This window comes from Theropithecus gelada, chromosome 8 (genome assembly GCF_003255815.1).
Source record: "Theropithecus gelada isolate Dixy chromosome 8, Tgel_1.0, whole genome shotgun sequence".
Classification (NCBI taxonomy): Eukaryota; Metazoa; Chordata; class Mammalia; order Primates; family Cercopithecidae; genus Theropithecus; species Theropithecus gelada.
The window spans coordinates 493,630-506,434 of NC_037676.1; the positions used below are offsets into that span (position 1 = coordinate 493,630).

Consider the following 12,805-nt stretch of genomic DNA (forward strand, 5'->3'; position numbering starts at 1 on the left):
TCCGCTGTATGCCCCTCAGTCGAATTCTTTCTTCTGAGGAGGCAAGGACTGAAGTTGCTTATGGACCCATGCAGATATGCTGCCAGTAACTCCAATCTCTTCTACTGGTAACAGTATCATTGTAAGGGAATGAGGCCAGTTCACATCTCAGTGCTCGGAGAACTCACCAAAAATAAAAAGTTGGAGGATGCTGTGAACTTATCTACCTTCCAAGGCAACTCCCACAAGCAAGCAGCAAGACTCTCTTCCCCCAAGGTCTTAAACTCTTCTGATGCTCCTTCTCTGGGAAAACGCATCCTCTGATTGGCTTCCCCTTATATAGGAAAAAACAATTAATAAACCTAATCAGCACTACATTCCAAGAGACGTGCCCTGATTGCACAGATACCGAACCTAATCAAAACTGCATTCTGGAGACACACCCGGTTCAATTTGATTGGATTTTTGAGACACCTACTAAAAACCCCACATAAAGTTGGAAACCAAAGAGTTAAGGCTATTTTGAAGGAAAAATAGGAAGATTCATTCCTTTTTTCATTCATAAGTACTTTTTTTTTTTTTTTTTTTGAGATGGAGTCTTGCTCTGTCGCCCAGGCTAGAGCGCAGTGGTGAGATCTCGGCTCTCTGCAAGCTCCGCTTCCCGGGTTCACGCCATTCTCCTGCCTCAGCCTCCCGAGTAGCTGGGACTACAGGGGCCCGACACCACGTCCGGCTATTTTTTTGCATTTTTTTTAGTAGAGACGGGGTTTCACCCGTGTTAGCCAGGGTGGTCTCATCTCCTGACCTTGTGATCCACCCACCTCGGCCTCCCAAAGTGCTGGGATTACAGGCGTGGGCCACCGCATCCGGCCTCATAGGTACTTTTGAGTGTATTATATGTACTAGAAAGCATTCGCAGTCATGGGGTATAGCAAGAAACCAGACAAACTAGAGTCTTATGGAGACTCTATATTCTAAAATTATTTGGAAGTAAACTGGACTTGAAAACAAATGGAAAGTGAATAGATATAAAAAGTTTCAATGTTCATGATGATGTAAAAAAATAAAATATATTGCAGAAATGAAGTCAGGAAGTGTTAGGGGTCATATGGTACTTGTAAGGCCGTTGGTACCCTCTGAAACTCAAGCAGGCTGAAGACATTTGCATAACTAAAAGGAAAGCAGATGCTAACAGAAGACAATGAAGAAAGGGCCTGAAAGGCATTTCAGAGACCTTGGCTGGTGGCAGCCCCTCCCTTTAAAGGCCTGGAGGCCTATAAGGGAAGACTGGTTTTGTGGGCTGGGCCTAGGGCTGCACCACCCCGGGCAAGCGCAAGACAGTGCTCACAGCATTCTACCTCCCAACCACTCCCCCTCCAGCCATGGCTAAAAAGGCCTCAGACACAGTTTGGGTCACTACTTTGAGGGTGCAAGCCATAAGCCTTGGCAATTTCCATGGGATGTTAAACCTGCAGTTGCACAAAGTACAGGAGTGCGCTGCTGATAAAGACATATCCGAGACTGGGCAATTTACAAAAGAAAGAAGTTTATTTGGACTTACAGTTCCACATGGCTGGGGGGAGGCAGAAGGCGAAAGGCATGTCTTACATCACAGCAGGCAAGTGAGAGAATGAGAGCCAAGCAAAACTGGTTTCGCCTCATCAAACCATCAGAACTCGTAAGACTTATTCACGACCACAAGAACGATATGGGAGAAACTGCCCCCATGATCCAATTATTTCCCACTGGGTCCCCCACAACATGTGGGAATTGTGGGAGTACAATTTGAGGTGAGATTTGGGGGAGGGGGTCACAGAGCCAAACCCTATCAGAAGTCTTCACCTGGATTTCAAAAGATGTATGGAAAAGCCTGTATGTCCAGTAGAAGCCTGCTGGGGTGGAGACCTCATGGCAAATGTCTACTACAGCAGTGCAGAGGGAGAATATGGGGTAGGAGCCCCCACAGAGTCCCCACTGGGGCACTGCCTAGTGGAGCTCTGAGAAGACGGCCACCATCCTCCAGACCCCAAAATGGTAGATCCACTGACAGCTTGCACCCTGAGCCTGGAAAAGCTGCAGGCACTCAATGCTAGCCCTTGACAGCAGCCATGGGGACTGACCCTTGTATCCAAAAGAAAATAAATTGTTCTACCATAAAGACATGTGCACTCATATATTTATTATAGCATTATTTGCAATAGCAAAGACATGAATATTTTCTCTATTATTGGATACAGAAAATGTAGTATATGTACACCATGGAATACTATGCAACCATTAAAAAAAGTATGTCCTTTGCACCAACATGGATGCAGCTAGAGGCTATTATTCTAAAATAATGTAGGAAGAAAAAACCAAATACCATATGTTCTTAGTGATAAGTAAGAACAAAGCACTGATTACACATGGATGTAAAGATGGGAACAATGGATACTGGGGACTACTAGAAGGGGAAGGGAAGGTGGGGACCAAGACCTGAAAAACATATACACCATGAAATACTATGTTTTCTACCTGGGTTACAAGATCATTCATACTCCAAGCCTCAGCATCACACAATGTGCCAATGTAAAACCCTGCACATGCATTCACTGAATCTAAAATAAAAGTTGATTTTTTTTTTAAAATAGGCAAAGATCTGAATAGACATTTCCCAGAAGAAGAGATACAAATGGCCAACAAATATATGACAAAATTCTTACCATCTCTAATTGTCAGGGGGATGCAAATAAAAACCACCATGAAATGTCACCTGACACCTCTTACAATAGCTGTTATCGAAAAGATGAATAGCAAATATTAGTGAGGATGTGAATAAAAGATAACCCTTGTATACTCGTGGTGGAAATACAAACTACTATGGCCATTTTGGATAATAGTATGAAGGTTTCTCAAAAAATTTTTAAATAAAACTACCTGCTGATGAGGCTGTTGAGATATAGGAACACTTTTACACTGTTGGTGGAATGTAAATTAGTTCAACCATTGTGGAAGACAGTATGGTGATTCCTCAAAGACCTAGAACCAGAAATATCACTTGACCCAGCAATCTCATTACTGTGTATATACCCAAAGGAATATAAATCATTCTGTTATAAAGATACGTGCACACGCATGTTCATTGCAGCACTAGTCACAATAGCAAAGACATGGAATCAACCCAAATGTCCATCAATGATAGACTGGATAAAGAAAATGTGGTACATATACACCATGAAATACTATGCAGCCATAAAAGGGAATGAGATCATGTCCTTTGCAGGGACATAGATGGAGCTGGAAGCCATTATCCTCAGCAAACTAACCCGGGAACAGAAAACCAAACACTGCATGTTCTCATTTACAAGTGGAAGCAGAACAATGAGAACACATGGATACTGAGAGGGGAACAACACACACTGGGGCCTGTTGGGAGGCAGGTGGAGGGAGAGTGTCAGAATAAATGGGTAATACATATATGCATTGGAATATTATTCAGTGTTACATAATAATGAAACCCTGTCATTTGTGACAACATGGGTGACTTCGAGGGCATTACATTATATGAAATAGGCCAGCCACAGAATGACAATTACTATATGATTTCACTTGCATTTGAAATCTAAAAGAGACAAACTCACAAAAGCAGAGAGTAGAATGGTGGTTGCCCGGGGCCGTGGTGCAGGGGAAATGGGTAGATGTGGTTAGAGCACAAAGTTTCAGATATACCATATAAGTCAGTTCTGGAGGTCTCATTTACAGCATAGTGCTTATAGCTAAGAATACTGTATTGCATACTTAAAATTTGCTAAAAGGGTGGATTTTGTGTTCTTACCAAAATTTCTTACCAGTAATAATAATAATAATAATAATAATAATAATAATAATGGGGGGGACTTTGGGAGGTGAAGGATATGTCTATAATCTTAAGGGTAGTGGTGTTCACGATGTATACTTATTCCCAGACTCACTGAGATGCATACCTTAAACATGTACAGCTTTTTAAATGTAATCATAGCTCAACAAATTGGGTTAAAAAAAAAAGAGGGGGTTGGTTAAAAAATTTAAAAGGAGGGGTAGATGTTCCCTTGTTTTTCTCTCTTGGCTATTTTCTTTCCTGCCGCCTGGAATTAAAAAATGATAGGTGGGGATTTAGCAGCCAAACTGGAGCCTCTTCTAAAGTACAACAGAGCAGAGAGCTGGAAGGGGCCTGTGTCCCTAATGAATTTGGCAAGCATCTGTACCAGCCATGATACGTGTAACTATAGATTTAAGTGAGACAGAAATAAACTTCTGCCTTGTTTAAGCCACTTTGTTCAGACATTAATTTCATATGCGTATAGAGAATGTATGCTCCTTACGAGTAGGAAAAATGTTTATGCCATATGGTTCATAATGGGTGTTCAGCAATGTAGGATGATGCTGATTATGATGACAATAGTGACAAACAGCATGAAATAATAAGTAATGAAAAAAAGTAGTTTAATAGTTGTATACGGTTACTTTATTTAAAGATTCTGCTGCTAATATCATTCAATGTATTTGTATGCCGGTGGGAGTTTTATTAGATGTAGACTAAGAAAGTTTACATTATTTAATGAAAAATACTAGATCAATTTTAAAAAACAGTAAAAATATCATGAGATGGAACTAAGCATGTGTATTGCAAAGCAACTCTCCCAGTTGATTTTATGCATAGTAATGATTGAGAATCCCCTGATCTAGATCCAACAGATCTCAACCTTTATAGGTGCTATCAAGGAAGCACCGAAGGAAGACAATTTTCCTGACTCTATCCGTACCTCCAGTTAGTAATCGATCTGGAGATCTAGAACCCAAATCCAGACCTCCTGCTTCCATGTGCAGTGGTCTTTCGCTGTTCTGTTTTGTTCCACTTGGTGAAGAGGATTTGAGAATAAATGGCCGCATGATTCAACTCCCTCCTCTGCTCTGAGGAATATAGCCTTGTCCTAGCAAGCAAGAAGCTCATACAGTAGTGGAAGAGGCAAATATATATTCACTAATCTAACATACAAGGCAGTAAGCACTGTAACATCAACAAAGCACTTTGGGGTTTCAGACCAGGAGCAAGTGGGGTGATTAATTCTTAGCAGGGCTAGTAAAGTCTGGGAAGTGTTCACTAACAAAATGTCTGGTCATTAACGAAAGCAACTGGTTTCTCAACATAGTCTAATTTATTGTAACAATATAAATGGTTGTTTGTTCATAAACTTTCATCTTTTGCCAAAATGTTTGTAGCCTATGTTCCCATTGAACAAGGTTTTCTGGCCAAAACTGTGCACCCACATCATTCTAATGAACTGGCTGTCCAATAAAAAAAGGACTCTCAGTCCTCCCATAAAAGCAATTTTGCAGGCATAGAACACCTCTATTTATGAATATCCCTAATGAGGTACAGAAAGGCTCTTATTATCCAAACAGAGACATTCCACTGGTGCTAGAGAACCACAGACGGAAGTTTTCTCTGCCTCCTGGAAATGAAGCCAAACTTTCTTCTTTCTTCAGCCATGAGGATTCCTGTCTTCCTCTTCACCATTTTCTTCTTTATGAGCCAAGTTCTACCAGGTAACAAAATAAACTTGGTAAGAATGGAGTGCCTAACACCTTACAGGGATTCAGTACTCAAAGAGAAATCACCATCATCTATGACCAGATAGGGGATCTCATAGGAAATCTGGAAGACACATTGACTGAGGAGCCTGCAGCCACCTAATTCATTAATTCTCCATAGCAACTCACTTAGATGAAGTCAATCGTGTTTCAAGTCTTTGAAACCCTCTTATTCCATCTCTAAATTAGGCAAGTTTACTAGCAGTTACAAGACCTCAGAAATTAAAAATCAGGCATTATTCTACTAAATCTTGGTCTCCAAAACTCCTCCAGTTTCTTTCAGCAAAAGTTATTTATCCTAAGACACTGGCATAAGAGCTATTCCAAAGCTGTGGTAGGCTCAGACAGAAGGGATTGGTGGAAGAAGTCTCTTTGAAAATATTACTATAGTCTAAGAAATCTTTAACTTATTGTTCCCCAGTACTGTTGGTCCCTGGGGCTTGACTTTTCCTCTTAAGGCTCCATCTCAATCCCTAGCTTTCCCTCTTCCTTCTCAGCATCTAGTCTTGTAATGTAGAACTTAAACACAGGGACCAGGGATGACCCCACACCAGAGCATAGCCTACTGCATTCAGCAAGCAAACATTAATCACAGTTATAAGGCCCCTTGCACAGACATGCTTTGGAGAAGTGTGTATAGGGCTTCTTGGATTTGCCCAAGGAAGTTACTAGACACCCAAAATAGATCCGAAAATTTTTTGGAAAGTCCTGAACATGTGTATTCAAGGATGAATAAGCAACTTAATTGCTTCTATTTTTGCTGTTTTATAGAGGAAAAAATTAAGGCCCTGGAAACTGAAGGTTTTTCCCAACAGTGGGGTAAATGTCAGGGTCAATGCTTTGTTTTCATATCCTGGCTTTCCCTGTACATCCCACCTTAGGGTTCTGTAGTGCTGTTTCTTTGTGTGACTTTCTAAAGCCTGATAATAGGTGATACCATATCCAATTATATGAGCTCAGTAGCACACGACATCAGGGACTGACTTATGAGATTGTTATCCTTGTGGCATTACTGAAGACCTATCTGACTGGTACTTGTTAAACAGTCACCCTGGTTAAATACATGGGTTTGATTTTTTTTAATCAGTTAAAAATATTTTAAAATATGTGTCTTACTTCTATAGCCCCAGAAAATCAATGCTTTTAATCAAGGTTTAAAAGTTCCAAATTTGGATAAACAAATTGTTTGTTTGTTTGTTTTCACTGTCACTCAGTCGAAATAGAAGAAACTAATTGGATAGAACAGCACAGGCAGAAGCACTACTTACAGTCAAAAATGGGATACAACAAGACTGGGGAAGAACATGCAGGACGGTACTAAAGAACGCAGTCTGATGAAAGGTGGTGTCTCCTCTGGATGTCCTTAGGTAGACTTTGCAGCAGAACTGCAAACTTTTTATAGAAGGCTAGAGAGGAAAGGAGGACACAGAGAGGGGGCAAGAGTGGAAAACAGAATGAGGCTCAGAATACCAAGCCTTAGTGCTGTCCCTATCACCTTCGTCACTCGATCATTGGGTGATCTTGGGCAAGTTTCTTCTTTTCCCTCAGCTCATTTCCTCATCTTTAAGGTAAGGGACTAGACAAGACAGGCTTTGATGTTCATTGTAACTCTAACTTTTGTTCCTAAAGCAAATAGCTGGAAAAGACATTGTGTCCACAATATGCAATACACAAGGTTTACAAGCAAAGAACGAATAAAAACAAAATATTTTTTAAATCCCTAATGTTACCTGAATTCTTGCAAATGAACAATGGTACATCATAATTTTACAAAGTCCTTTGTAATGTGAACATTTTAAAATAATTTCAACCTTTATTTTAGATTCAGGGAGTGCATGTGCAGATTTGTTACATGGGTGTATTGTGTGATATTGAGGTTTGGGGTATGAATAACTGTGTCACTCAGGTAGGGTGTACCCAAAGGGTAGCTTTTCAGACCTTTTTCCCTCTCCCTCCGCTCCTGGTAGGACCCAATCTCTGTTGTCCCCATTTTTATGTCCATGTGCACTCATTGCTGAGCTCCCACTTATAACTGAGAATGTGTGGTATTTGGCTTTCTGTTCCTGAGCTAATTTGCTTAGAATAAAGTCCTCCAGCTGCATCCATGTTGCTGCACAGGACACAGTTTTGTTCTTTTTATGGCTGCATAGTATTCCATGATATATATATATACTACATTTTCTTTATTCAATCCACTGTTGATGAACACCTAGTTTGATTCCATACATTTGCTATTGGGAATACCGCTGTGATGAACATACAAATTTACGTCTTTTTACAAGACTAATTTATTTTCCTTTGGGAATATACCCAGTAATGAGATTACTGGGTCAAATGGTAGTTCTGTATTAAGTTTTTTGAAAAGTAGTTTGAAAATAAAATGCTCAATAGGGTCCAGTATAGTAAAATAGTACACATGATTCAAACACCTGTGAACTAAGAGTAACAACAAATTTCCACACAAACATGTTACAAGATAGAACATAGCCGTATTTTAATCAATTATTCCACAATCATTTACTGAATACCTATTATAAGCCAAGACTTGAATCAGATTCTGGAAGTACAACAACAGAGGGATGTTCAAGGGTGATTTATCACATATCACAAGACAGGTCAGTGGTTCATCCTCTACACTATACTAATCTCTCATGACTCTTCCAGCTGCAAAGGGCCAATTTTAGCCCAAGGCCAATGGGCTCTACATACATAATAGTTGACTAGTTACAGATAAAAGGAAAAGACGGAAAGTTCAGGGCTCAAAAAACTCAGATTTCAGCTTGTTTCTACCAAGTGCTCAACACTTAGAATTATCATTGTCTTTAAAAAAGCATAACATTTAATTATTTCACAATTTACCTTATAGATAGAAATATGATGTTGCATGTATTTGGTCTTCACATCAATCCACTAATTGCTTTGTGACCACTGAAAAGTTAAATGGAATCTAATGCATTTGGATTTCAGTGTAACTCAATAGGTATTTACTGAATGTATATTAAAATCGCTGTACTGATTGAAAGCTATTCTAGAATTGGCTTTTGTGTTCCAGAATAGAAAAAAGAAGTGCTGGTTTTTATACCTCTCTTATTGTCAAGAAGTTGTCATGGAAAAGGTGCTCTGTGTTACATACAAAGACTGCTCAGAATTAAAACACTTTTCAAACTAAACATCTCAATGTGGGTGGCCTATCCCCAGGGCAGTGATATCTTAGGACATAAAGGAAATACTATTAAATGTTTTCAACAAGTATAGTTTTTGAGCCTTTAAGAAGACCTTGAATGTTTCACCCCTAATATATGCAATGGTTTCTAGAGAAAAATTGCAACCTCAAAGACCAGTGCCAGAGCTATAAGAAGTGAGTGAAGTCACAGGGTGTAACAAGTACTTGCACATATATATTTGTGTGTTAAACACATAGGAATATTGTTCCCTTCCACAGAAAAAAAATATCTTCTCTAACAATTTCCTTAAAGTATATGATCTTTTAGGTCTACATTTCAGTTCTACTTTTGAAAGATACACCTATTGTAACCTATCATATTGTGTGTGTGTGTGTGTGTGTGTGTGTGTGTGTGTGTGTGTGTGTGTGTGTGTAGAAATAAAAAGAGAGCAGCCGAAAGAGATTTTCTTCTCTTTCACTCCGGGAAAATCCAGAGTATAAGACATTACATTTTTTAAAAGGCTGATATCTCCCATCAGTGTTAGGAGATAATAAGGAATAAATAAACTGAAACGTGCATGCTGTAGAACTTGTAAAGGGGAGCGGGCTATTCACCTCCAGTCTTTTGTCATGTAGGTGCACCCAATATTCTCAGATTTTTCAAGAACACCAAAAAATCCAAATTTTTGTATGACAGCAGATTTTTAAGTGTTTAAGAAATCAAATAACAACACACATACACACACACACAAAAATCCACACAAGATTATCCTCAGGCACTGCCCCCTACGTCCATGTAATTCAATACAAAGTAAGAAAGACTGATGAATGGTTACAATAACGCTCTTCTGCGTGCAGCCAGGGGCAAATTCAAGGAGATCTGTGAACGTCCAAATGGCTCCTGTCGGGACTTTTGCCTCAAAACAGAAATCCATGTTGGGAGATGTTTAAATAGCCGACCCTGCTGCCTGCCTCTGGGGCATCAACCAAGAATTGAGAGCACCACACCCAAAATGGACTGAAGCCTGTTGTTTTCTGGATGTTTTGTGTTCTTTTTCTCTCTCCCTCTCCCTGTCTCCCTTTCCCTCTCTTCCTTTTTCTCACAGGGATTTTTATTGAATCCTCAATAAAGAATAAAGCAAAACCAACAAGCACAAAACCTCTTTTAAAAGTTTATATTACCGGCTGGGCACGGTGACTCACACCTGTAATCCCAGCACTTTGGGAGGCCAAGGTGGGTGGATCATGAGGTCAGGAGATCAAGACCATTCTGGCCAACATGGTGAAACCCTGTCTCTTCTAAAAATACAAAAATTTAGCCAGGCATCGTGGCGGGCTCCTGTAATCCCAGCTACTCAGGAGGCTGAAGCAGGAGAATCGCTTGAACCCACAAGGTGGAGGCTGCAGTGAGCCGTGATCACAATACTGCACTCCAGCCTGGGCGACAGAGCAAGACTCTGTCTCAAAAAAAAAAAAAAAAAAGAAAGAAATAAGTTTATATTACATGTTGTGACTTGATTACTGTTTGGTTTCCAGTATCCTTCTATCCGATCTAGATGAGCTCTTAGTTGAAAATGACCTACAGCAGGGTCGGGGAATTTTCACCATATCCATTGCTTTCGTCTAGCACTGCAACCCTTCATCCTGCGTCTGGGGAGAATACTTCCCTTTTTCACTGGGAAAATGCACTATCCTGTTCCATGCAACCTTGCAGGGGTTTGTCTCTCCCAGATAAAGGTGCAGCACATGGGAAACTTGCACAATCACGTATTCCCACATCAACCAGACTTCATCAGAAATCTAAATTACAAAAAAAAGAGTTGCACTCAGATTAAAGGCAATTTCTTCCACACCCTTTTCAAAGGCCAATTCCCTGGGTTTGTACATGTATGCCTGGCCGAGATTCAGGGAATTCCTTTAGTTCCCAACTTTCACTGGGCATAATCATTCAGCATTTTCTTCCATCTTTTAAAACACCGCATTGACTTCCTATGGCTGCTATCACAAATTACAACAAGTTTAGTGGCTTAAAGCAACACAGATGTATTATCTGACAGTTCTATAGGTTGCAGGTTTCAGTTGGATCTCAATGGGCCAACATCAAGGTGTCAGCAGGGCTGAGCTTTCTTCTGGAAGCTCTGCAGTTTTCTTCCTGCACCTTTATCCCAACAATGGCAGGTTACTCCTGTGCACCATAGCTTCCTTCATCCATTTTCAAAGCCAGCAACGGAGCATTGAGTCCTCACATTCCATCATTCTGAATTCATCTTCTCCTCACTCTTCCATTTTTTAGGACTCATGATCACATTGGGCCCACCTGGATAATCTAAGATAATCTCCCCATTTTAAAGTCAGCTGATTAACAGCCTTAATTTCACATGAAACCTCAATTCCCCTTTGCCTTACAAGGTGACACATTCACAGGACCCAGGAGTTAGAATGTGGATAGCTTTGGCAGGAGACAGATGGGACATTATTCCGCCTACCACAGCCACTGAGTGCTTTTCCCACCTGTCACCATTTTGCTCCATCTAGACACAATTTTAGTTGCTTTGTGTGAAGAGATTCTCATTCATAGAGTTTTCTTTTTTGTGCAAAGCAGTGGAGGCCTCCCCTTGGTCACTGAAAGAGTATAGAATCAAGATATTTAAATGTATATAAGCTGGATTTTATTTTTCACTATGCCTGATTTGACCAAGAAAGAATGTTAAGTTATGATACATGGGCTACTTGAAATCTCAAAAAGTTCAAAACATTGTGTTCAAAATCTCAGAGACTGATATATATTCCAACCAACGCAACCCTGTGGAACTGCCAAGTTTTCCTCAGTGCTACTCTTGAAATTACATCACCAACTGACCCTTTAATACATTTTTGCACAATATAACACATTTGTTGGAGTAAGTGCTTCCCTAGAAAAGAAGCAGTTTGGACACATATATTAAAGCCATGACAGAGAATATTATCCTCTCATTGCTAAGATGGCTGACTAGAGGCACCAAGCACTATGTCCTCCACAAAGAAAGATCAAAACAGCAAGTAGATAATCATACCTTGAATGGGGCATAAAAGAGGGCACTAGAATTCAGCAGCACAGTGACAAGGAATCTCTGAGGTATGGAAGGAAAGGAGAGTGAAGCAGCAGCCCAGCCAGAATCAGCTTAAAGCCAGGGCAAACTCTCCAGTGTGGTGAAAAGGTAAGAAAGAGAGCCCCAGTGGTCCATATTCCCAGCATGGACACTTGCAATCCTAGCCATGGGAGAGTCTCTCGGCCCTCGCAGGCCCTGAGACTACTCTAGGGAGCTGCCTGGAGTGCACGTGATGGGCATTGTCCCAGAGAAGGAGTTGGCACTGGATCATTGAAACCCGCCCCCAGACACAGGCAGCTGTGGCACAGTGCCATTTTGAGAGCCCAGCCCCCAACAGACTATATCATGCCCTGGGGCCCAACAGCCTCTGCATCTCCACATCTCTGGACCCCCAGTAACATTCCTTCATGTCCATCCAGAGGCCTGCAGATTCACAACACCAGCTGAACTCACCAGTGTAGCCTGGTCCCCATCACTCTAGCCTACACAGTGTCCTATACTCCAGGGAACTGGCAGTGCAATTCACTAGCGAGGCTGCCACCAGAACAAAGGGAGCTGAAGCAGGCACTCTTCACGAGTGGAGAGTCACCTTCCCGGGGCCACTGACACTGACAGCAATCCTGACCCCCAGGAGCAGGGCCACTGCACACCTGCAAGCATCCTCAGGGGACCTGGGGACTCGCCTGCCTGGGCACTATTCCACGGCCAGAGCACAGGCCCATCCCACCCATTGTTGTCACTACCACTATCCAAGCTCATTGTCCAGGGGCCTGGGGATCAACCCACACTGCTCTCTGTCATTGGCACCTGTGCATGCCTTCTTGTGACCTGAGTATGAGCCCACCCAGCCTGGTGGTGCCTGTGCACACTGTCTGAGACCCTGGGGATTAATCCACCATGCCTATCACCATCAAGTACCTGTGTGTCTCCTGAGAGCCAAAGGATAGGACTTCCCAGCTTGCCA

General features: G+C 41.3%; 1 protein-coding gene across 1 annotated transcript; it reads left to right on the forward strand.

Moving 5' to 3' along the window:
• Positions 1-5,486: 5,486 nt before the first annotated feature.
• DEFB108B (defensin beta 108B) lies at positions 5,487-9,774 on the forward strand. The gene is made up of 2 exons (XM_025395237.1): positions 5,487-5,544; positions 9,611-9,774. Exons 1-2 carry the CDS (start codon positions 5,487-5,489, stop codon positions 9,772-9,774), a joined length of 222 nt encoding a protein of 73 aa, XP_025251022.1.
• Positions 9,775-12,805: the final 3,031 nt, after the last annotated feature.

Coding starts and splice junctions, on each gene's coding strand:
- DEFB108B (XM_025395237.1), top strand. CDS start 5,487: ATGAGGATTCCTGTCTTCCTCTTCACCATTTTCTTCTTTATGAGCCAA. Junction 5,545..9,610: donor TATGAGCCAAGTTCTACCAG/GTAACAAAATAA, acceptor TTCTGCGTGCAG/CCAGGGGCAAATTCAAGGAG.